Source organism: Athene cunicularia (genome assembly GCF_003259725.1).
Source record: "Athene cunicularia isolate RWA chromosome 10 unlocalized genomic scaffold, athCun1 chr10_part1, whole genome shotgun sequence".
In the NCBI taxonomy this organism is placed as follows: Eukaryota; Metazoa; Chordata; class Aves; order Strigiformes; family Strigidae; genus Athene; species Athene cunicularia.
In genome coordinates this window covers 19,259,766-19,286,049 of record NW_020799112.1, presented here as the reverse complement: position 1 = coordinate 19,286,049, position 26,284 = coordinate 19,259,766, and the positions used below count along the sequence as shown (strand labels likewise).

The window sequence follows — 26,284 nt, the reverse complement described above, 5'->3', positions numbered from 1 at the left end:
AGGGAGGGAGGGAAAAAAAAAGATGTCTCTTCCACTTAAAAGGCACAAATGGTGCCAAGATACTTTCAGCAGAAGACTAAATGTCTGTGTTCATAACCCAGTCTGTGAACAGCCAGCTCAGGCAGGTTAATAATTTTTATCGCCATACGCAATTTACTTTGTTAAAAACCCTCATATTTAACACGTCTGTTAAATTTTGCTTAAAAACCATTTTCCCTCCTGGTACCTATACAATAGTACCAATATGGCTCTAAAACCGTAATTTACCTCGGCACTCTGTTCTGGTTGGCGTGCTTTGATATCCTATACGGCACTGGCATATGTAGGATCCCTGGGTGTTCACACAGTCTCCACTGATGCATGGATTCTTTTCACATTCATCAACATCTGTAGAACACAGACAATATATTTTTATTAAGACATTAGTTGAAAGTTATTCAGGTCTGTAGGGGTATTTTATTGTTTTATAGTTGGAGAAATAATGTGCTTCAATCTGAATGGAAAGGGGACACCACTGAATTCCAGTAAAAGGATCCCATGTTCTAAGCTAAGCAGGAGTTGGGAAAAAGGAGGACTCAACGAAAAAATATTGCATGTGTGAGAGGTAGAGGCCTTAATTCCACACCTCCACATTCCCACCCCCACTGGGAAGGTAGATTTTGACAGAAGCAAAATCTTACATGTAAGAGAGAGCTAAGCCTTGCTCCTATCATCAAGCCCTGGCTGAGTTCCAAAACTAAAGGGCTCAAGAGCCCAACGAGATGAGCTGACAGAGGACTTGTAAATCTTACTAAGCCCAAATCCATGATTGTTTTTTTCCCTCTGCGGTTTTTTGTTGTTTTGGTTTTGGTTTTTTTGTTTAACAATAGGTCATTTGCATACTCAAAGAGCTGGTAGCATATTAAAGAGTCCATTTGCAAACACTAATAAACACATTATAGCCACAGGTTAGTAAAACAAAAAATCCTTCTGTATAATTTTGTGGCAAGTTACGAGATTTGTTAAATAATGTATTAAAGGCAAAACTGCTGTAAAAATAAGTTTGCAGTTGAAAGCAATTAGTTCTTGGAAGTCTATTTACTGGGGTTTTTTTTGGAGGGGGGGTTGTTTTATTTAAGAACTCAGAGTTATTACATTGTGTGGAAAAAAATTTTTTTTTTTCTTTAAAACAAAATTCCCCTCTGTGATTTAGAGCAGAAAACCACATACCAATGCATTCCCCTCTAACATCCAGTTGGAATCCTTTGTTGCACTCGCAGCGGTAGCTCCCAGGAGTGGGAATACAGCGCCCATTAAGGCAGAGATGTCGGAACAGTTGGCAATAGTCAGTGAAGTTCACCGGCAAGATCACTGAAATAACAGAGTTGGATAAATATTTTAATAGTTCGTCATAATAATTTTTGGTAATCTGCAACTTGTGCAGCATTTTCCATTAAAAGTCAACACTTACCTTCCATCACAATGTGAATTACATAGTAAAACCAGCACTGGAGAGAGAAAATGGCACTTTGACTCTTAGAGATTTGTCTGAAAACAGCTAGCAACCCACTGATTTTTTTCATTGTGGCAAGTCTGATCCTGTTTTCCTCTTTTGCAGGACAAAAGAGGACAGAGTCTACCCATACCTAGTGGTTAAGTGGGTACGTGGCACTGCAGGGACTCCACTGAAAGCCTACAGTAGCAGAGAGCTGGCAGGCTGGCTCAGTTATCTTTGTTTTCATAGATAGCAGAGTAAGAGGCGGGCAGGGATAACCCTGGCAGGTATGCCTATACGCTCTTTGGCAGGCAGATGTGAGCTGGCTCTGTCCAGGCTCCCAGCTGACCAGAAGCTGTGCAGCTACGTCAGTGCAGCGTCAGGCCTGAGTTAACATACTTTGCCTCAGACTTATTAGCTCAGCTTGGTGCTGAACCAAGGATAAATAGTTTCAGCTGGTGCCAGTGCAAGCAGAGCCTGCTTACATCTGCACAGAGCATGGGCAAAATGAGTTTGTGTTTACTTGTAAAAGAGCATGTGGCTACGCCAAAGGATTTCAGGTGGCACTGCAGACTATTCGTGTAGTAAATTCCCTGAGCAAGGGACAGAATAAGGAATGTATCAGTATTTTGCTCTGGCTTCCTCCTTGCTCTAGAGAAACCTCATCTATCTATGCATATCACTGAGGAAGTTTTCTTTGCGATGGCTCAGCCTCAGTGTCCAGCAGACTACTATTGTGATTGAAACATTCCCTACCTGGCCAACCAAGATTGAGGAAAACAACCTGAAAGAAGCTGCTTTCTCCTAGCCAAGCCCTTTATGGAGGTAACTATCACCATCTAACCAAAGAGCTATTCAAGTTCCTTAATGCTGACAGGCAGCAAAGCTCACAATAGCCTTAAAATTACAGCGATGTAACTACTGCCACACATGGGCCTCAGTACAGAAAGTGAGGATGTAATTTTTGAATCCTCTCTTAACGGGATAAACACTACCAATGAGGTAGAGCTGCTGTAAGATACATGGTAACCAAGCTATGATTAGAAGGATATCCAGAGACTCTATGTCCACATAAAGCAAGCAAAAGATACCAACAGCTGAAGGGAGCACACTGCTCCCAAGAAACACGTTTTTAAAGAAGAGAAATACAAACGGTGCAGGGAAAGGTTATTATTATTTTCTTACCATGAGGTGGTGGAGCCCGAGATGGATAGACGATTTCTGGCTGTTGAGGAGGGTAAACCCCAGGAAGGAGTGGTGGAGGGATAATGTCAGGACGGCCCGGAGGAAGGTCAGGTCTTGCTGGCAGCAGAGCAGCTACTGTGCACAATTTGCGATACTCATCTGAAACATGAAAGCTCTTTTAGACTCTTGTAGCCTTTCCATTTAATCCAACTCTCCCCCTTTTCACAGTGTTTCACATTAGCAACAAAAACAAAACCTTAAATAATCAGGAAAATCTGAGCCTGTATGTTTTATTCATAGTAACGAGCTTTGTAAAAAGATAACATAACTGACATTCTGGGTATGAAACTGAACAGTGAGGCAGGGACCTGATCTTATAGAATCACAGACTGGTTTGGGTTGGAAGAGACCTTAAGAATCACCTAGTTCCAACCCCCTGCCATGGGCAGGGACACCTTCCACTAGCCCAGGTTGCCCAAAGACCCGTCCAACCTGGCCTGGAACCCTGCCAGGGAGGGGGCAGCCACAACCACGCTGAGCAAACTGTGCCAATGTCTCACCAATCTCACAATCAAGAATTTCTTCTTTATATCTAATCTAAATCTACTTTATTTTAATCTACTTAGTCTTCTTCAGGCAAAATCTTTGATGAACTCAGTGTGAAGTTTACCTAAAGAAGGACTTTTGGACCTGATCCCAAGTTAATTTAATACAAAGCTTGCCACAGAGTTAGAAAAATACTGAACAGGGAAAGAAGCCCAGTTTCAAGTGGGTTTCTTAAAAGTTAACCTAAAACAAAGAAATATAAGCAATGAGGCAAAACCAATTAGAGAATGAATACACTAACACTATTTCCCTGTGAAAATGAATTTTGCCAATAAAAGCAGAAACCAAATGAGGTGCAGTCTAAGGAGTGTAGACAAAGAGAAACCGAGTCAGATCTACACCAAGTTCATCCTTTTTCAAGATGATGGGAAAATCATCTATTTTGCTGTAAGCACACTCTATGTTGAGTGTTATGCATTCTCCTATTGTTTATCTCTATTAGTGGCATCTGCCCTACTGCCCCACTTTTCCTCCTGCCCCCGAATCTTTTGTCTTTGGGAAGTGTGGGTTTGGAACTTGCAATCCAAAGAATGCATGCAGAGTATCACAATTAAAGACCACATTTCCAGCTGACCTAATTCATGTCCACAATTCGTGTGTACGCAAATAACTATTTGTGCAGCCAGTATCTTTGAACTTCAAAATTTTAAAGTTTATGGCACAACAGGGGAGAGGAATTATATAATGAAAACAAAATGCTACAGAGATGTATGAATTCCTGAAACAATATAAAAAATGAGAACTGAAAAATAAATTCAGTGTTGGGAGAACTAAGCTGGATATTTCAGCCTTCAGCACTTTCATCTCACTTCTATTTCCACCTGTAAAACACATTAGAAGCTCTTCCTGAATCACAGAGGATTTGTTAAATAAACATGGCAGCCTAAAGTTCTGCTTTTCCTGATTATGATCTTTGCATTTACTTTAATGCTCTTAGGTGAGGCGTTTGTTTCACGTGTCACTGCATTTCCCTCTATTGTTACTTTCAGTGGTTTTAATCTTTAAATCATTCCCAAGAAGACTTTATTGTATTACATATTGTATTTTGTTTATTTAGGTTTTCCCCTACTTTTCTAGTTTGCCTAGCTGAAAGAAACCTCAGTCAGTGGTCTACCTGTGATAAAACAGAGACACTGAGAAGAAACTGTATCTGTGTATGTACATAAATAAATTCCAATATGCAAATGTTTGCTAATGATGGTGGCTTTAATAGTCAATACTCCAATCACACATTCTCTACAACCCACTGATCAGTCTTTGTGAAAGAAACAGTATTTTTTTTTTTTTTTTTTTTTTTTTTTTTTTTTACTCCAGATTGGTAATACCCAATTATCCAAAGCCAATCCACTAGGAGCCTGGGCCTCCCATGCCAAAAGAAGTCACAGCCTTGGGGCTGCCCATGGGTTGAATGGAGTTAGCACATGTGAAGGGACTGCTGAGGTGAGAATTGAACACACACACGGCTGGATGCCCGAGATACCACTTTTAAGGTATTTACAGTGTCAACGGTAAACCCTGGCATTCCACATAAACAATTATTGCCGTGTTACGCAAAGAAATACAGTGCAAGCCTTTTTTATTGCAACTTTAATCTCCGTGTATAATTTCTAGCAATAAACAGCGTATTTTATAGTAACATCTGGGTCTGCTGCCCACATTGAAAATGCAACCGCTTGGTTACATTATGCAGCTAGTGCTCCACTTTATATTGCAGTAAATTTCCATTTCAGAGTTAGAGAGACTTTGGGCCACTGACAGCTCTAAATTCCTCATCTTGCTTTCTCAGGATACATTAAGGCATAACTGAACTTGATTAAATAATGACAGCAATACCTTACATACATGTAAGGCCTTTCAAAGAATTTCAAAGCACTTTTGAAAAGGGTAATTTATAGTCTCAATTTATATCCCAAGTTGGGAAAAAAAAAATAAAGAAAGGGAAAAAAAAATGTGGCATGTAACCATGATCTGGAAGACCTTGCGTGGATTTATGAGTCAGGAAGTCCTGGGTTCTAGCTCCTTCTCCACCACGTCTCAGTCTGCGGTCTTGGCCAAATTACTTCACTTTTCCACCCAGTTTATTCACCAGTTAGATATGAATAATTAGAAAGTATGTAAAGAAAACAGGGGCTGTGTTAAGATCGAAAGCTTTCTCCTTGTCTTTCTATTTCAGATGAGTATCAATAGATTACACTATTTTGTTAGCATTACTCTAGGCAGTCTTGGACATTTAACATGTTTAAATATTACTGAGATAGTGACAGAACCAGGAAGAATCTTCCAAGAGTTCTGATCATAGAACTCTGCTGCAGTATTACGCAGTTTCACTCAAAGGATTAAAAACAAATATAATAAACACTTCCATACATAGTCTCTGACAACTTCTTCAGAGTTACTCAGCTATAGTGTTATGGCCCCCATTCCTCCCTAAACTCTGCACGTCCCCTGAGTTACTCCCATCAATCCTTAAGTTTCTTGTATTCTTCTTCTCTAAAGCATTTCATTTGGTGTCCAGTCCTAAACAATATCAAAAGCATCTTTCCTCCCCTCCCTCACACTTGGTTTCACAATACGCTCACCATCTCTAAACTGAGCTCTCACACTATCCGAGGATCTCAATACACAGGGAGGCGATAAAGTACAGCTCATTTCGGTAGCAGACAGAAATCAGGTTCTGTGTCAAACTTGAGGAAATAAATGGCACCTCAGAAAGTTAGACATAAAAGGAAGGCAACCCCAGCTTTCCAATGAGAACGAAACTGCAGAGGGAATAGGGATGCATTAGAAAACTCTAGTGGAAGTAACTTGGGCCTGAAGAGGATGTTGAAAACAAACTCTGAATCAGGTGAGGTCAGAATAACCAGTCTACAAGACATTAATTAGCAACAGATAAAATCCTTTGCTTACGTCTGCTTGCCCTAGGCTCCTGGAGGTCACAACCAACCTGCTGTGGGAGGCTCTGCTCTGAGCAGGTGGCTTGAACTAAATGACCTCCCAAGGCGCCCTCCAGCCTCAACCATCCTGAGTAGTTCTTTAATAAAGACATTACCGATAAAAGAAAAATCACTGCCTAATTCAGTGTTCAACCACGCTCATAAGAATACAGGTGGATTCATACCGGTGGATCTGATCGGGCACATTTCAGGAGCGGTGGCTGCACCAGAAGACCAGCATCGGCCGCTGTCACAGCAACACTGCATTTTGGACAAAGGCTGGGGGAGCTGGCTGCCACAGCGCCCGTTGGTCAGGGAAGAGAAGCAGTATCCAGGACGCACATCTACCAGGAGAAAGAAATGGGATATGTAATCATCAGTCCCGTGCGGAATGTGACTTTCACAAAAGTGAAAGGTCCTGTTTTTCTCGGTTGATTACATTACGGATGGCATAGCACTTGCAACATTACAATCAAAAACCGAAAGGCAGAAAAGCAGAAAAATCTGGGTAATATTTGGGCTGCTTTGGATTCAGGTGTAACACCTCCTGCGAGAAAGCTGAAGTGAAATATGGAATAGCAATGAATTAACGGAGGCAAAAATAAAATAGAAACATGCACTCAGTATATAATAAAATACGCTTCTGTGCCCTCAAAGAAAAATTGTAGTGTCATCTCTATTAAAGATAGTATCGGATCAATTCTGTTTAAGTTCGAATTTGAAAGCCACTGATGAACAGCAGTAAACTTGCAGCACTGCAGCTCTCAAAGCATTAAATTTTTATTAGTCATGGCTTCCCCAGCTGAAGTATGTAGTGATTTGACAAGATATAGGCTTGCAGGCAAGAAAGAGCAACACAGCTTTAACTGGTGCCATCACATTGTTTATGGAGATGTGCCGGCTTCCTGTCTGAAAAGGGTAAGCACGTGCTGTACAGAGAACATCTTGTACCCAGTTTCCATACACTCAGCTCTAACAACATTGCACTGAGATCCCCAAGCTTAGAAAAGGGAGAGAAAATGTGGATGGGAGCAAATAAAGAAAAAAATAAAAATATTTAAATCTTGTGATAAAATCTGAAGTTCTGACCAATTGTTTCACAATATGTCATATCATGTCAAACTCAATATAAGCTGTGGTGTGATTTGACACTGCACAATAAACCAGACCAAGTTTGTTTCTAAAATATATGAACATTTGCTGTCAAAATGTAGAGGAAAAAGTTGCAGCTACAACCTTACAACAGCAGACACCATTCCCTCAAGAAACACTATCTCAGTTATCCAGGGCATGGTGGATCCATCTGTCTAGAACAGTGCTTTCCAGTTTACTAGTTATTCCAGTGGATATAAAAAAAAAGAGCAGGGAAGTTTCTTATTATTTTGAGGAAATTGATATATAGTGATATGTTGGGAGAGTCTGTGATGGTTCTGCCTTTTATTAGCTGGAACCCTGAACACGGATATTACTGGCAGTACAGCTAAAAGAGTCAGTTGGCCTTTGATTCCAAATTTTAGTTAGTTCACTTGTATTATCATATAATGGAAAACTGAAATGGAGGGGAAAAAAAATTTACTCAGTTCTATGACTGGTCCTCCATTTTCTCTTGGCACCCAACTAAACCGCCAAAGATTCCTTAATCTACCAATTTAAAAATCAAATAAAGCTCTCATGCAAACTGTTCCCTGGAGAGAAAACTGTTCTCCTGTATCCCTGGAGAGATATTCACATTCTTGTGGTGGTAGGGTGGATGGTAACGAAGTCAGACTTCTAACAGATCTTATCGTCATCCTGTGCATTTCATCCTTCTTAGTTTTGGTCATTACCAAGTTTTGAAACATTTAAAATCAGTAATGGGCAGAAGTGGCAAAAGGATTACATCGGATCTGTGCAAGCACACAATGTGCCATAAAAAGGTAAACACACAGCAAGCATCTTTGTCTACCTACGGGTGTAAGAGATTATCCAAAAGCCACATCATTTTCAGAAAAAGACAGTAGGTTTGTGAGAAAAAATGCTGGACCTTTCCATATTCCTAATCAAAAGTGATTCTTTTTTTTTTCCTCCTCTTTAATGGTAAAACACACAAATAAGGGCAAGAACAGCAGGAAACAACTTTTTCACCATTTCAGCTTTTAATATTTTAATATTTTTGTCTAAAAAAAGACAACATTTTGAAAAGGCAAAAAATCACCACAAAAATAACTTTCAAGAAAAATGTTGCTTCTTTAAAAGAGTAAGTCATCAAAAAGTTAACACTGACCAAATAAATCTATGCCAGCTGGAAGTATGGGCTAGCAGCTTTCTTCATAGCACATTTCAAGTACTTGGGTTGAGATGTCCTGTTCTGTTTCTGCTCTTCAGCTCTCAGAGATATTATCTTTGCTTTGTCTATTCTAATTTTTAAGGTTTGTAATAATGGAACTCCCGTTCTTCCTTTGGATGTTTGGCACCAGTTCTGCTTAGTTTGAGTCCCATAAGGGATACATTTCTCAGAAGCACTTCCTCATCTCTAACAGAATAGACACGTTCAGCTAACACTTTTCACTTAAGACAGGCACGTTGTAATTAAATCAAGATTACATGTTTTGCCCAGCTCGAATACAGATTTGGGCTCTGTCCTCGTTAATATGGCAACTATGCAATCTGCATATTAGACATGAATCCAAAATATCTGCAGATAATTAATAGTGCTTCCCATTTAGCACGTTTTGCCTTGGGACACAAAGCCAAAAATTTAATGATGGCTCATAGTCTGGCATATTACTTAACACAGCCTGTCATCATTTAAATACCCAATTCTTTAGTTGAACTACTTTAGCCTACAAATACAGAGGGTAAAAAAGGCTGGAAAACTGCAGGAATGTAACATGGGTGGGAATGTTGGGCAGTCCTGACTAAGCAGCGACTGTAAGAAGTATGAAGCAAATGGACGTTGGGCATCCCTAGAATTGTTTTCAAAAATAAAGGTGACTCTCCTTCACCAATATTAAGTACAAGCAGCACCCAATGATTTAATGATCCGTAGTCATTTAGGAGCTATTCATCTGAAGCAATAAAAGCAGCTCCCGCTGGCATGGATCCAATCTACCAAAATGCTGTTCTTGGTAACAGAAGAAATAAAGTTCATTTTTCACAACCTGCAGAAATAGAACGGCATCATTCAAAATGAATCATAACCCAAACTACTTCCAGATCTCTTGGGCAAGTTAGTAACATTTGGTACTTCTGTCTGTGAAGTCATTTTTCTCCCCATTTTTTTCCCAAATGATTTTTTACCAAAGGTACTACACAAGGTGCTCTCCTAAACCCCAGTGATGGCGCAGTGTTTTGAGCCTTTAAATCAACAAGCCAAAACTTGAGGAAATACATCTTCCATTTGATTCTCAAATTAGTGCTTAAAATTCAGCACTAGCAGTGAAAAAAGAAATTACTGCATAAAAATTAGGAAAAAAAAAAAAAATTGAATACTTGACCTGCCTAGGAGCAGGCTGTATGCTTCCCAGAAGCAGTAAGTGCTAACACGACTCTTTCATGGCTTTGGCACTGCAGTGACAGTCTTAATTCACACAGTCCTTTGATTCCTGATCTGGAAAACAGGTTCCTGACCTGTCACAGTGAAAACCTGAAGGAACAGTATCATCATGATGCCAAATCATCAATATCATGAAAGCAGATACAAAGGTCCCACACCTAGGTTATCACACTACTTCCTTTAATGAAAAATACCTGCATTAAGGTCACAACACTTAAAGTGAGGAAGAGAAAGCTGTTTGGTGTGATCACCCTCTTTCTCAAGTATATCTGCTTTTCTAAATGACTGCTGAATATAACGTGGACGTGAATATAAATCCAAGACAAACTTGAGAGCAAGAATATCGAGGAGATGTGTTGTTAAACAAGCTTTGCCCATTTTAAGGCAACAAATACAGCGTAACAGAAAAACTGTTGCAAGAAAAATGAACGTGAAGGTCATAACAAAGGGGGAAAGAGGAAACACATCCTGCAAATAGATAACTCATTTCGGAATACGTATATAGACCCATTATGTACTTCTACATAAAAGAAGGATTTCAAGATCATGAGTCGAAATTCATTTCTGGTGTGCTGTTACCCACTTCAGATATTCATGAATGTTCATGACACCGACATCTTATTATTTACAGGATTCTACTCACCTATGCACTTTAAGCCATCAGGAGCTGTATAAAACCCTGGAGGACACTTGCAGAAGTAACTGCTAACTGTGTTTGAACACTCTCCTCCATCACAGATTCCAGGAATGGTGCTGCATTCATCAATATCTTCAAGGCAAAAAGAGAAGCAGGGGCAGGTTAGCTAAATTAGTTCTGACACAAGAAACGGCATTTTATAATCAGTATTAATGACCAAATTCCGTGTGGTCTGAAATCTGCCCTAACTTATGTACTAGGGTTGGGGCAGCAGTTTTGAATCAGGATCTTCTCTTGGGCATCTTATAAACACAAGTGAAACAGAACCTGAGAAAATATTGTATCTGTAAATTGTAAAAAGCTAAGGAGTTCATTTTACTGCTTAATAATGATGGATGAAAAACTGCAGAGGGGATTTACTAACGGTAAGTAAGTTGTAATCCCTCCAGTTTGAATTCTGCACACTAGAATTAAGAAAACCGTCATGGGACCTGTAACGACCACAGTGATCGGGAGCTTAACTGTTATGTCACATGGTGTCTCCGGCAGCACAGCATCTCCTGGCACCATACTGAGGCAGTGGTTCAATACTGACTCAAAGGGGAGAGGAGCACCTACTGAATTACCCATCCTTCTTACCACACTTGGGTTTTTCTTGGAAATCCCCCGTATAAAAGCCACGAGCAGCTAGGCACCGTTTAACTAATGCAACTTGACAGGATTATACCTCAAAGCAGGATGACTGCAGGCAGCAAAAAATACCTTTCCTGGCTCTCTCCACTAAGTGAAATACCTACTGCAGAAGTCAGGCAATGTCTACAATTCCTCCTAGATTTTGTCAGCAATTTTAAAATAAAAGTCCATATCATTAATTTCTTCCCTAACGAATCTCAATCCACATGCTAAATCATCATCACACAATCAATACAGAAAAATTTTCAAAGTCTACAGAAAAAACCTAACAGATACCTTAATACCTGATCATAGCTGTATACACAAACAGAGGAACTTGAAGGGTTTCTTCCATCGCTTGGAGTTTGTTACCTACAGTCATGTGAATAACAACCTATGCCAGCCCCAGTTGCTCCTTAATTACCATCAGTAGCCTGCCTGTGATGTGTAGTTACTTTCCCCTTGGTTTCCAGTCACTGTCTTAACAATGCAGCTGTATCTACTTAGCAGTGCTCTCATCTTCTAGGAACCTGGAGTCCAGCTGAGCTAAAAATCAGCTCACTTTTTTCCATGGTACCTACAAGAATCCGCAAAGCAGAGCATAAAGGGAGGTTATTCCCTAGAGTGATCAGTGACAACTGCCTGTCACAGCCATGTACAACCACCCAGTTGTTCTCCCGACAGGGAGAATCCAGCCAGAAATAATGGCATCACAGGACTCTATCCAACCTCTCCCTCCAGAGATCTACAAAGAGATAGACACATGGCTGTAATAATGACTTCACCAACCACAAAAATTTCTGAGATGAAATACTGCAACACCACCCAACACGCCAAGGCAAGGAGTGAATAATATCGTAGTCATTAAATATGATTGGAGGAATTTAAATGTAATGCCTAAATTGGAATTTGACCCCAACAGATGGGGTAACACCCAAAATCCCACAGGACTGTTAATGAGAGTTTTAGCAAGTAGAGTGGATCTCTGTTCTACTTCTCCTGTGAAGATGGTAATACAAAAATTCAGTGACATAAAAATTATCAATTTCTCTTCCCCTAAGTAAAGCACTGGATGCTTTAATACATTTGTGGCCCCTTGACTTTGCAGGAAAGGAGTGGAAGGACTCGGGTGCCATACAGATAACCAGACCTTGCAGCCTGACCCATCCTAAGCAGTGTGGGGCTTCGGGCCCCCTGTGCACACATTCTTCCCCAGCATCTTGCTAGCTGTCGTGATGTGGGTCTCATTCCTCGCTTGGGCGTGTGAGAGGGGTGTGACTTTTTGTTCAGTGCTACTTCAAGGGTGTTGCCAAAGCCTCAAGTCCGAGTGCCCTGGGAGCACTGCTAAGAGACTTCTGGCTTCCGCTCCAGGATTATACTCCACAGGAGTCCCAAAAGTCTCAGTGACAAAAAATGTGGAAATTGAATTTTGGTCTGAATAAAGCCCTTAATTAACAGAGAAAAATGCAGTCGTAAATGGATCAGATTCAAGCATTTTCTGACTCAAATTCACCAATGTTTATCTTAAAGCCAGTGTTGCTGCTGTTTATATAGAGTCCGACCTTTTTAAAAGCAAAATCATCACTCTTTATTTTAGGGTTGAGCCTAACCCAAACAGTATTTCAGTATTTATATTAGTGTTGACGTTCGTATAAGCAACATGGTCATCGTTAAGTATGCAAGTTTTATAAAGGTAAGTATACTCGATGCACTCGCAGATGTAAATGCCACACCAGGAACAATTACATCCCCCAATTACCACAAAAAAGTATTAATGAAATAAATTTTATGAAACTGGAAGAGGAGTGATTCTATGAAACAGTGAAATAACGTAACACTTTAAATGCAGTTTGTGTTGTCTCACTGTACCTGATGATTTCTATCATGATGTCACTACCACTGAAAAACCAGTACTGGTAATTCAGCAGGGAGTTGCAAGTTCTACTAAATCAGTACCGAAGGACACATGAGAATCACAGACTGGTTTGGGTTGGCAGGGACCTTAAGAATCACCTAGTTCCAACCCCCTGCCACGGACAGGGACACCTTCCACTAGCCCAGGTTGCCCAAAGCCCCGTCCAACCTGGCCTGGAACCCTGCCAGGGAGGGGGCAGCCACAGCTGCTCTGGGAAACATGGGACAGTGTCTCATCGCCCTCACAGGGAAGAATTGCTTCCTTATGTCTAATCTAGATCTACCGTCATTTAGTTTAAAACCGTTACCCCTCATCCTATCCCTGCACCCCCTGATAACGAGTCCCTCCCCATCTTTCCTGCAGCCCCTTTAAGCACTGGGAGGTCGCTATAAGCTCTCCCCGGAGCCTTCTCTTCTCCAGGCTGAACACCCCCAACTCTCTCAGCCTGCCCTCACAGGGGAGGGGCTCCAGGCACTTTGTGATCATGCTTGTTGCCTCCTCTGGACCTGCTGGAGCAGGTCTGTGTCCTTCTTGTGTTGGGGGCCTCGGAGCTGGACACAGCACTGCAGGGGGATATCATGATAGTGGAGTTGAAGTCCTACTTGCTGGATAGGAAGTTAAACCAAGCACATGATCAGATGTTAATTATTATGTCTTAGAACTACAGTTAATTACTGTATGGCAAATACCTTGTCTTAGATTGGAGATTTTAACTTAAATTGCAAAAAAGTAATTTAAAAAAGCAGAATGGATATTCCGTTGTTACACGAATATGTTCTTAACTGTTAAATCCCTATCCTATTTCATGCCACTGGTATAAGGGTGCTACTTTTAATTCTTTAATTGCATTAATACATACACAGCTTTAACTCAAATTGCTTGGTACATGCAATATGGAGATGTACTGAAAGTAAGTCTCTGTCTGCCAAGGTTCAAAAATTTGCAAGTATGGAATTAAAGAAAGAAAACTTCATCTTATCTTTACAGCCAGGTGATCATACCAAAGGGATTTCACGAGACAGGGCAGGAAATTTGTGGCAGGATTTGGGAACAAACCAAGCTATCCCAGGTTCTTGGGTCCAATCCCTCAACTATTACGATGTGCAGGCTCTGGAGGTGGTGGCTGTTTGGGTTTTTTCATTCATTATTTGGGTTGTTTGCTTTTTTTACATAATTCAGCAATTGAAAAATACCATAGGAATGTTTATACAGTGCAGCCTATGCAAGCCTAAGTTCTCAGTTTTTCAATTACTAATACTTAACAAGGCTCATGTTCAGTCTTTCCTATTCAACATGATCTTGGTACTTCATATACAGAAGGAAACACTTGCAATGTTGTTCTACCCTAAATGTGGGTTACTCTCTGCCAAAAACACTGGAGTCAATATGAAAACTGTAAAACTGTGCTGTGTACAAACTCTTCTGAAACTGCTTTCCCTAATCCATGATTAAATGACAGAGTTTTTCTTGAAATAGGGATTTTTCTTTTGAAAGAGTAAGTCATAATTCTTCCAAAATGACTAAAAAATTTTGAGTGCTTCCTTAAAGGCACCCTGATCTAAGAAAGGGTGAAGGATGCACACACCACTGTCACAGTCACACACCTTTATGATAGTGAAAGTTGTCATTCCAAAATCACTAACCACTTACAAAATTTGTCTGCTCAAATTAATTAGTTTTCATCTAATGACTGAAAGGATAATCAGTTGTAAGAGTTTAAACATTATCTGGACTTCACCATAAAGATGAATCAAAACTACGAAGTTGACACATTTTATTATTATGTTCCTTATGGATCCAAAATTCTCTTAAAGCAAATGAGACCTCTAAGCCTGATTATTATATTATAGAGAGAAAAATACTATCGAATCACAGTTAAAAATTAGTAAGATTCCATAATCACGCTATGCAAGTTTCCATACTAACAGCTAGCACCTGTTGCACTTCCAAAATAGGATGACCAATAAGGAAAGATAAAATGTTTGTCCTTCCTCAACATCTGCAACCATAAAGATGAATTTATAGCATAGTCCTGCAGTCCTCACTCAGCAGTGTCAAACCCCTTAATGTTAAATACAGTTTACCTGAGTAAGTGGGAACGTGTTGAACCTTCCAGTTATGTGCACGTTTTGGTTAAAAGCTCCACAGAGAGACGTGTGACTCAAGCATTTCTAAAGCAACATATCTGTTATAACGTATTTTTAGTTTTAATGTTTAATTTGTTTCAGATGTACCTTTAAGTCTGTAAAATGTTACATGAATAAAAGGCTGGAAAAAGCTGCAGGGCCAATATTTAAGATTCTCTGGTTTAGAAGAAGAAAAGACCGTTATTCCTATTTGTTATGAAGAATAATATTTGCATATTCAAGGCAAAAGAGATTGGAAAGTTTGTAACAAACTTCTAAACAAAATTGGCCCCAAAAAAAAGATTTTTCCCCTTTTACTTTCAGAAGAAAGTCCTAAAAGTTCTTACCGTCGCATTTTTGTGTCACCTCATTAAACTTGTGTCCAGCTGGGCATTTGCACTCAAAAGATCCAACAGTATTAATGCAATTTCCCCCTTGACAGATCCCAGGGATGGCTTGGCATTCATCCACATCTATCATATAAAAAAGGAAAAAACACCCACTTTTAATTCATTTCTCAAAAACAGCCATAATAATTTGTCTACACAGAAATTAAAGTAAATATGTCGACATCCATTCTTCACCCATCATAATATTATGATAGTTGCTTGAGAAGACAGACACTAATTTTGTAATTACTCTATGCAAAGTATGATTAAGTACAGTACTCTAAATATTTTCTGCAAGAAATCACATGGCTATTATTGTTACAGACATTAAACATCTAACTGCTATTGCTTTGTTTTTCCAAAACATCTGGGGAATGATGTACAGAGAACACAGCCTGCCAAAACCCAGGTTCCTTTCAAGTATCTGAAGCTGGGCATCCAAAATTACTTGCCCCTTTGAAAATCTTGGCAGCTCCACACAGTGCACAGCCCACCAGCACGGAGATGCAGGAGCTGTGGAGGAGCAGTGAGCAATGTGCATGGAGGGGCCTCCTGGAGAGGCGTGGGGAACCGCATAGGCATTATTGATGGAAATGATTCACTTGTTACTCAGGGAAGATCAGCACCAAAAGACCTTATCTGGGGTTAGGGTTTGATTCAAGAAGTTTCATAGCTATAATTAATGTCTCAGGAAGAATTATTAATGATCTGCTTAGACATTCATAAATTTGGAGGGATTTTTTCCCCTTTATTTCTCTGTCTTTGCTTTTAATTTTTTCACTCAAGGAAATGAAACAGCAAAGATGGTATCACAGGCTATGTAGGAAGCTCAAGACAAGCATTTTCAAGAGGCCCCAGATTTTGGCCTCACAGCTCTTCTAGCATAACAACATGTGTGTCCTGACTTAGCTGCGAAAGTGTTGCTACAGCTTAGTAACGGCTAGAGAAAAGAGACCAAAGGAGGAGGAGTGGCACTGCAATTAGGAGACAGTCCCCAGGGGCTGCCCTGTGTCTGCTGCTCCCCGTCCTTGGTCCTTCGGGAGCAAACAGAGCACTTGCCACTCTCCAACCCAAACGCCTGTGCTTCCCCCATCTCCCCAGGGAGTACCAGCTGCTGCTGGTAAAACCCGGTTTCTTGAATTCTTGGGCTTCACACTAGGATCGGTTTCAACACAGGGACAGAAGCTGAAGGAGATGACGCCTTCAAATCTCCCTTTATGAATCCCAGAGAGCCAGCTGTAATGTGTCTTGTAGTCTGAAAAGCAAAGTATTATGTCTGTACAAAAGGCCAAGAGGCAATTTCCCTGGGAGCCACGAGTAGGAAGTTTCAGGAACGCCAAGGGGCATATCTGTACCACATCGCAGAGCGTTACGTAAAGATCCCCGGGCCGGGGGTGCAGCAGCAGAGCCAGAGCAGTGCTGTGCCCAAGCTAACGCTGTGCTGGGAGGCACAGAGAACCAGCACAGCCTCAGCACCCCCGACACAGCCACACTGCTGCTGGGACTCGAGCTGCAGCACTGCGCCGTGCTTTAATAACAGTCATCAGCCAGACTTCATGGCACTGTACTGACTTCAGGAAAAAAAAAAATAAAAAAAAATTAAAAAAACAGAAGTCATGCTCCTGAGTCACAATGTCTGTTTCAAAATCCCACCTTTTGGCTTTCATTTTCCTCCTTTGTATCTTTAAAAATCTCAGCTGTGATATTAGTTTAACTTTCAGCCAGCCAGACAAAGTCAAACTGTGGGCAGTGATATTCTATTTACTTTTTAAAATAAACTTGTCCTCCCCTCTGTTTTATTTTTTCTGACTTCTCCACACAATAATAACGGTTCCTTTTTCTCTTCAGAGAACCTGGATTTTATTTAACCTGCTTTCCTTTACTTAGATTGAATATGGATGTGAAATCCCTGAAATGTCTTCAGTCTGAATGGCTGTTATCTGATTTCAAAAGGACTGGATTTAGTACAATTGCATGAAAAATAAAGCTAATATATGGTTCCGCAGCAGATCTGTTGAAATTATGAACACATTACAAGCGAGGGGAAAACTGGAAAGTACAAGTCAAACATACAGGGCCAAAACTGTGTTGGCACTGCATACAGATTAGCATAAATGTAGCAGCATGCTAAGAAATGTGCAGCAAGCAGAAGTAGCCTTATTCCGAAATGCACAAACCCGTTAAGAGAGGTCACTGCAGCTTCTCCCTGACACAAACAAAAGGGATATAACTAGGTGTGGCACAAGTTCAGGGGTGTGGGCCACATATTTATGCACATAAGATTTCAGAAGTGTCCAGAACCTCGATTCACAGATTTCTGCACAATTTAATCCTGACCTTTACAGTGAGAGGGGGAACAGAATGGCTGAGGTCAAAACATGTACGCATTATGTGGCTCACACAAATGTGTCCACCTCCAAGCTCATCGTGCCTGTTCATCATGCAGGCACCAGGCAGGACTTGGCCTGTGACAGAGGATATCTACATTTTTAATGCAATGGAATGCCTTGAAGTCCTTCACAGTAATTTCATGATTAAATATTATAAATCTATGGGTAGTTTTATTTATCTCCCCTATTTTCAAAAATATTGTAACTTACTAGAAAATGTTAGACAAAATGAAATAAACTAGCCCCAGAGATATGGTCCTGGGAATGTATAATCCACATCAGTTTAATACATAGCTGCCCCTGTTAACTTTCTCCTGTTTCCTGCCAGACATCCAGACAATAAAAGAATTTATACAGCTGGAAGTATTAGAATAAAAGCCAAAAGCAGTGTAAGGACTTTCTATGGTAAGGCATGCTCTGAAAGAAGTAAGCAACATCTGGGTGGATTTTACGATTTGAAACAAATGCATTTCTAAAATTGTATCAAATATATAATAGGGCATTTCAAATGGCACAACAACAGGCACTTTTCTCCGGGTCAAAGCTGTGTAGATCACATGAGATAAGACACCCAAGATGAATCCAAAATCAACAAATTTTGGCTAAAAAACCCCACACTGGATAAATGGAACAGTACTGCCACAGATTGATTTCTGCATGTTTTGAGTGCTTTCTGAAACAGAATGGATTCCTCTACGGAATGACCCAGTGGTACACTCAGAAAAACACCGTTACAGAACCAAGGGAAAGGGCTGCTGGCAGTGAGAAATTCATTAAGATGCTGGCTGCTCTCACATGACCTAAGTTACTAATGTACTCACTTGAACATCAGGCACTCACTGAATCATGAAGTAATGCATCTGACAATGTTTTTCCATTCCTCACACGTATAGCTGAGAATGACTTAGGACAGGTTATTCACAGCAGTGTAACTCAATTAAGATTAACACAGTAACAATTTCAGCAGCTTTTGGGGAAGCTTTGCTGCTAACTTACCTTGACAGGCCCCGGTTCGAATGTTGGGAATGAAGCCTCGGCGGCAAGGATGTGGCTGGGCAGGACACATTTCACAGGGGTGGCCCCACGCTCTCCCAACTGTTGCACAGCAAAGGGTTTTTGTGCAGACTATTCCACTGAGCTGTCCCTGGCACATCTGGTTGGTTACCAAAGTGAAGCAAGGGCCAGTCCTGTAATCTGCACCAAGGACAGAAAACCTCATCAGCATCGCAATAAAATTACACAACAAAACTCATAACAAAGCAAAACAGCAGCACGTTTTGGCAAGTCTGCACACAAACTGCCCACCAGACCAACAATTTTACTTAGCAGTGTTCTGCAGAGGATTTATCTCAAGTTTTCTTCTCATTCAAATCTACTGAAAGTAAGAATCTCTATAAATACACTGTGACTATTTACCAGGAGTATTATACACTTGAGATTCTGCACATCCCCTCTGCTGCTTGGTTTAATCTCCAGCAATACTCTTAGGGAGCTCTTTTCCTCAGTTGGTTTTAAATATTCAGTGCCTTAATTCAAATAATACTGATAGTTAGGGATGTGTTTCTTTCCACGAGTGTTATTCTCAAATTAGTCTCAAGGGAAGAGAATACAGACTGCAGGAAGTTTTTTGAGGACAGTTCTCACTGTTATTCAGGCATACGCTGTACCAGATATGTGGGTAAGCTTTGCCTACAGCTGAATGGAGGGCATGTGGAACACATCTGCTTTGATTGTTTATGGTAGGACAGGCTACTCAGCCAACAGACAGAATTAAACTAAGATGTTAATAAAATATTAGTAGGCTTTATTTTGTTCCATTCTCCAGGGGCAAAAACCAAACAGTGGTACCGCCAACTCCTGCTGTCTCCCGTACATCCGGGGCGCACACTCTGGTTAATTCCTCACAAGTGATCCTAAAATGTTTGTCTGTCATGGTGCACCAGGACATCCTGTAAGCATGGCCAAGCAAATTACCAACCCGGTGTTTCTCTGTACTGCAACAGTTATCAGGTGCCTCAGTCAAGGTCACTGAGTAATCCACATGTAGGCATGACATTATAAATTCCTCCAATTTTCATGCCACTTCCAAACTTTGTTAGCAATAATATGTTTCCACTAAGCCACTGATAAAAAGGGTGAAATAGGGCAGAACGGATGCCTTTCCCATCTGCCCCATCTCCCCCACACCAGATGCACCTTGAAGCCTATAATTTAACTGATCTTCATTCCAATCCAGGGATGCTGTGTCCGTACACTACAATTCTGCTGATAAATCAAGTCACTCTTTGAGATAATAAATAAAATGGTTTACATAAGTCCTCTAATCTATACAATAGTACTACATCGTTACTATTATCTTCAACAATTAAACATGATCCTCACAGAAAGGTTATCATCTTAGTTTGAAAGATCTTTCTGATAAACTTGTACTAAATGGCATTATAGACCATTTACTCTTCCTTAACTACGTATTACATCCTACAATTGCTGTTCTAATTTCTTGCCTGTTTAACAGACCTATAATCACCCAGATCATCTCTTCTCCTCTTAAAATATTGGAACAACAATCATTTTCTTCCACCCTCTGGACATTTTCCCGTATTTGCAGATTTACAGAGAATTAACATGCACGATCTGAGAACCCTTCAGCTAGTTCTTTTCAGTCTCCATGGTGCTGGTTAGCTGGACAAGCTGTATAAATGTAAATGCAAATATTGCTGTTTAATGTCATCCTTAACTGCTATCAGATTGCAACGATAAAATTTCTGTCCTATCCCCTCCAAGCAGTACAGCTATGTATACTGAACATTTCTCCCTCCTCTTCCCTAGCAATTCTGTCAGCCTCATCATGAAACAGGTCAGAATCTCTGATAACATCTCTCTTACCCTCAGTTACCAAATTCCTTTTCATCGCCTTAACTTTTTTTGGCTTGGTATTTCTCACTGTGTCCCTTCACTTCCATATTAATTTTCTACACTACAATTTCTATCACGTTCTTTTCCCGGTTTTAAGCATTTTTGTATATGCTTTCATCTTCCTAGTTAGACAGGCTTGTTTTGCTTTTGTCAAAACTTACATTGCCTTCTTTCTCATTTCTCATCACAGAAATGCAGCTTTGGAAGCATGTAGTAAAAAACCAAATATTACTGCCTTTATCTTATTCCTTCCACACACGAATACAAGTAAGTCATGATCAATTATACCTATCAATTAAAAAATTTATTTCCAAGACCAATTCTTCATCCATGAACAAAACAGAAATGCATAGTTCACAGTATGCAAACTTCCCAAAATTAAAACTCCTAATATTAAAACAATAGATGACAATTTCTTTAGAAACATGAGTTTTGTGTCGCCAACAGGAAATCTCCAGTGTACCTCCTCAGGATGAAATCCCTCATTGTAGACTGTCCCTATGCCATTTTTATATATAGACAGTTTAAAAAGGAGTCATTTTGTTCTCCGTGGCAGCGGGAAGCACGCGTCAGACAGTAGTGAATAACCCATCTTGTATTTTATGGTAGACTATGAATGGATCAGCATTTACGATTGTTTGCTTTCAAGCTATAAATGACTTTGCAGTGGCTAATATGACTTAGAAAAATGGTGAACCCAATGAAGTTAACTTTATAACCATGCAAATCTTTCCACAAGGTTTCAGCAACAAGAAGTAGGTCAAATATGCACTTCAAAACCAAGCAAATCCAGCCCCTATTTGTTATTATCCAAGTTCATAGCACTTCAGTATGGAGAATTATAGACTGCTTTTACTTAATCTTTTGCCTTGATAAATTTTATTCTTAATACTCAGTTTTCTGCTGAGTACAACATTCCTTCTGTTTTCTCAGACACAGTCTTTCACCTTTTCACAAGTATGATTTTCTTTTGCATTCTTAATGGAAAATTCGAAAGGTCAGAAAAAGCATAAGAAAAAGATCATTTGGATGTACACACTGACCTATGGCCACAGAGAAATACACACTTCAAGTCCATTTTTTTATACAGAGGCTTAATAAAAAGAGCTCTAAAATTAAAGCATTTTTAGCAGTGGGTTTAAGATTTTTTGACGCATTACAAGATGAAGGCCTACAAGAAGGAAATGGGATTCCACTAATACCATGGAAAAATGAAAATGGCATCACATGTAAAGAGATTTCCTTGAGTTACACCATTTTCCTCGAAGGTGTTTGGTCTTATGAAATGTGCTGATTTCAGAAGATGCAGTAAACCCTAGGGTCTATGCTACAAGGCACTGACTTGGGATATGAGCTTAAAACCCCAATCTTTATTTTGTAACAACAAAGTTTTCTTATATCTTTGTGTCATTTCCTATTGCTCAAACTACTCCAAAGCGTAAAGCTCAAACACAAGGTACCAAGTGATCAGTCAGGAATTGAAAAGAGAAAAAGGGGAAAAATATAGCCAGAAAAGCTATTACATGATTTTTTTGCTTTTTTTTCCAGAATTAATTTCATTTTAACTGAAGAATGTTGACTCGAATTTATTTTAGTAAAATTATTTCTTAAAGATGTGCAACTGATAATTCAAATATTTTAAGTCACTTTTTAGGCAAATTTCAGCATGTGCACACAGTCTTCAGTGAGGCATCAGTCATGGTTATCTAACAACTTTAACTGCTTCTTCACGTACTTCTTCGCTATTTTGATAAGGAATAATTCCACAGGAGCCTCAGACAACTGAGAAGGTAGCAGGAACTGTAAAACCACATTAAGTTCATATACCATCAAAAAGAGAAAAAGGGCAATAGAACGAAGCTGGTTTACACCATGCAAGAATACAGTTTATTAAGTCTGCAGGAAAGAATCAAGCTGTATTTTGATTTATAACTCGTTCCTGTTTCAGATACAATCATCAAATAATTTTAGTTATCTTCTCAAAAGATCTTTTATGTTCCTAAAAACAGAGAGGCTGCTGAAACATGTAGTACTGGCAAGCTTTGATCAAAACCAAGTACAGCAATAAATAATAACTGTTCCAAGTAATGCTGGACAGCACCAAAGAGGGTCACCAAAGAGCATCAGGATAACGCAAGACTTTCACCCATCTTAAGCTCTCACTTCATGTTAACCTCTGTTTGCTTTCAAGCACAATATAGTCTTTAATGTAAAAATACAGTTTAAAAAAAAATTTTGAACTAATGGAACTGCCTGGGAAGCTGATGGAGCAGCTCATCCTGAGTACCATCGCACAGCACATGTGGGACAACCAGATGCTCAGGCCCAGTCAGTGTGGGCTTATGAAAGGCAGGTCCTGCCTGACAAACCTGATCTCCTACAACAGGGTGACCTGCTTATTGGGTGAGGGAAAGGCTGTGGATGTTGTCTACCTTGACTTTAGCAAGGCCTTTGACACTGTTTCCCACAGCATTCTCCTGGTGAAATTGGCTGCTCGAGGCTTGGATGGGCACAGGCTTCGCTGGGTAAAAACAGGCTGGATGGCCGGGCCAAAGAGTGGTCGTGAACGGAGTTAAATCCAGCTGGCGGCCGGTCACGAGTGGTGTAACCCAGGGCTGGGTGTTGGGATCAAACAATTACTCTACTGCAAGGATGCTGGATAAAATTCTGGTTACTCTTTCCTCGAAGATTCATTCCTTATAAATCTCCTAGAAAGAGTTCTTGATGTTTGACATTAACAGCCTGATTTTTCCAATCTGATAATCACCTGTTAGGGAAGTTGACAAACTCCTCCACCTCTGTTAAAATAAATGGAAACAGAATGGGTGCAAAGGTTGAAAGATGGGACCCTAGCAAACCAGCATTTACCTTATCACAATCAAAATCTCATTACTGAATAACAGGAAAGTGTCATCTCTTGCCATCATAAAGAAATGGGTAACAATAAAATGCTGTTTTTCCAGCACACAGCATGCACAGCTCACACAGAACCTTGTGCTGCACACTGGCTGAACAGCAAACCCAGAACGCTGCCTGGAGGGAGGAAGCCTTCCTCCCAGGTGTTAGCACATGGGTAAATTCTGCATGAACCCCCAAATCCAGCCAAGACGGCTGTGTAACTGAAACCACCCTCAGCAACACAAACTGGCAACTTTCCCTTTCTTTAGTACAGGGAAAAGGGAAAGGAATATTCCATTATCATATAAATAATGAAACAAAGGTCAGAAAGGGCTCTAAGGCAAGTGAAGTACCTTAAAGCTGATCTTTATTACAATTTACTCTCCTGCCTAGCAGCATTTTTGTTTCTGCTGTTCAGTGGGTTGGTGATTGGGTTTTTTACCAGCTGGAGATAAAAGAGAAACATTGGCCTGGAATGGCAGATGCTGAGAATGCTATATATATAAGAAAAGATATCACTTCTCTGTTATAAGGGGGAAATTTTGCTTTAAGCATCATTTTTAGTTTAGAAAAAGTAAGATTAGGATTAGAAAAGCAGATTATAATATTCCCGAAAGAGTTTCCAAAAATGTCCAGTAGCTGGACACTTATATATGGGAAAAATTAATGGGGGAGAAGGGAACTCTGAATGTATCGATTCCAATGTCACCAATAAGAATGATATGAGAATGACACCAAGCAAATTATGGTTTTGGAACAAGGATAAAGAAAGCATTTAAAAAAATTAGCTTTCACTAAGCCATGAATGAAGAATCCTAAATGAATCTTAAAAAGACACACATACAACCATATTTACCTAAACTGATTCAGGTGTGCTCGCACAAACAAAACTCCCATCACTTTTCCTGAGTTTAAAAACCAGGAATAGAAGAAATGTGTATCAGATATTCTGATGTAAAATCTGAAATAAGTGGTGACACAATGGCAGCATGGATATAAGAAACAACTACTCTTAAAATTTTAGTTCTTTGAGAAAGCCACCTGTCCAATCTGACAGGATTGGAAACCATATGATACCTCTCACTACACAAACAAGTATACTGTTAACGGAAAAACCCACAGCTTCCATCATTGTACGTTTCACTGTACTTCAACCCTTTCACTCTCTTCAGAGAGGGTAGCAATACATTCAGAGATGATGGAGAAAAACACCACGTGCCTCATTTCAGGAGACAGGACGTGCTGTGCCTGAAATGAGAATTTTTGCAGTAAAACTCCAAGAACTACAGAGAGTCTCAGAAATGACACAAGAGCATGGCATGACCCAGCTGACTGTACCAGTAAGCAGCACCACAGCATAGAATGTTACAGAACACAGAGGTTTAGCATTTCAGGCTCAATTTCCAAATGTCCTTCGAGGTTATTCTAGGTGTTTTCAGGAGTAAACGTGTGTGTGGCACTGTACCAGAGCAATAGGGAAGAGCAATGTGCTCCATAACCCCATTTTCACTTGCAAAATGTCCCTTTCAGTTGCTTGTGGGCTATCATGAAACCATGTTTGGCATACAGGCCTTTGTGGCTTTTAACTACTGGTCAGAAAAGTGAATGACCACGCTCAGGAACCTGTGGGATAACTATTATTTACCTCGGTCTTTCCTAACACGGGGCATGTTGCACATCTCGCATCACAGACTGAATCAAGACCACACACACAACACAACATTCTCCTGCTAGCTCAGTGCACTGCCTTCCAACCATTTAAAAACTCAGACACAATAATTCTCCGTCTGCAGGTGACATTGAAATGGCAGTTGATAAATGCAACCAAACACTCTTTTTTCCATGCGGGCCATTTCCTTAAGTAATTACTCACTGTTAAGCACTCTCTGTCCTTTCCTCCCCCCAGCCAGACACCATTACTCACCCCAGTCAGATCCCAATGTGTCATCATTGGAAAGTACATGGCAAAGATATCAGAGGGTGTTCAGAAGAAAAGAAAACAAAACTTTGTAAATATTTTAAAACTTATTTCCTATGATGTCTAACACTTCTTACCAACGAGGTTTGGTAGGTTTAGCTGTGGTATGTAAAAAAAAAAAAAATTATCACCATGCCACTTCTGCCTGCTCCCTTCCAGCACCAGAGATGGCTTCACGTATGAACAAGACCCTTTCGCAGCTGCTTCAGCACACAGTGCAGCACGGAGCTCTGACTGCTGAGATTCAACGCTGGCTAGTGCTAAGATGTCACTGGAGCTAGGGCCTCGGAGTGCAAACCATTCAGGCACTGTTTCTGGCAGGGGTATAAATCTGGCAGCAGAAACGTCTCAGAATACCACAGCTGTGCTGCGGACAGATCACAGCTCCAAGTTGCCTCTCGTTATTTTAACGAGAGTAAAAAACATCTATGGAAGCATATCTAACACTTGCAATAAATAACTTCCACTGGTATCATAACTCTTTATTGTGTATTAGTCAGCCACAGAAGTTAGTTACTGCCTCATATATTCCAGCCCCAGGATTATTATCCTCTTAATTCCCGATTCTGATGACCCCATTTTCTGCATGTCTTCCTCACCTTTGCTTGTTGCAAATTGTTCTCGTATATT

General features: G+C 40.2%; 1 protein-coding gene across 1 annotated transcript in view; it reads right to left on the bottom strand.

Annotated features, from left to right (window-relative positions):
* LOC113483885 (fibrillin-1) overlaps positions 1 to 26,284 on the bottom strand; it is a 145,454-nt gene that overhangs the window by 85,877 nt on the left and 33,293 nt on the right. The window contains exons 5-11 of the mRNA XM_026855896.1: positions 18,859 to 19,056; positions 15,431 to 15,556; positions 10,377 to 10,502; positions 6,384 to 6,542; positions 2,660 to 2,818; positions 1,210 to 1,350; positions 268 to 387 (exon numbers count right to left, since the gene is read on the bottom strand). Of these exons, the coding sequence (XP_026711697.1) occupies positions 268 to 387; positions 1,210 to 1,350; positions 2,660 to 2,818; positions 6,384 to 6,542; positions 10,377 to 10,502; positions 15,431 to 15,556; positions 18,859 to 19,056 (1,029 nt within the window). The remainder of the gene's footprint in view (positions 1 to 267; positions 388 to 1,209; positions 1,351 to 2,659; positions 2,819 to 6,383; positions 6,543 to 10,376; positions 10,503 to 15,430; positions 15,557 to 18,858; positions 19,057 to 26,284) is intronic.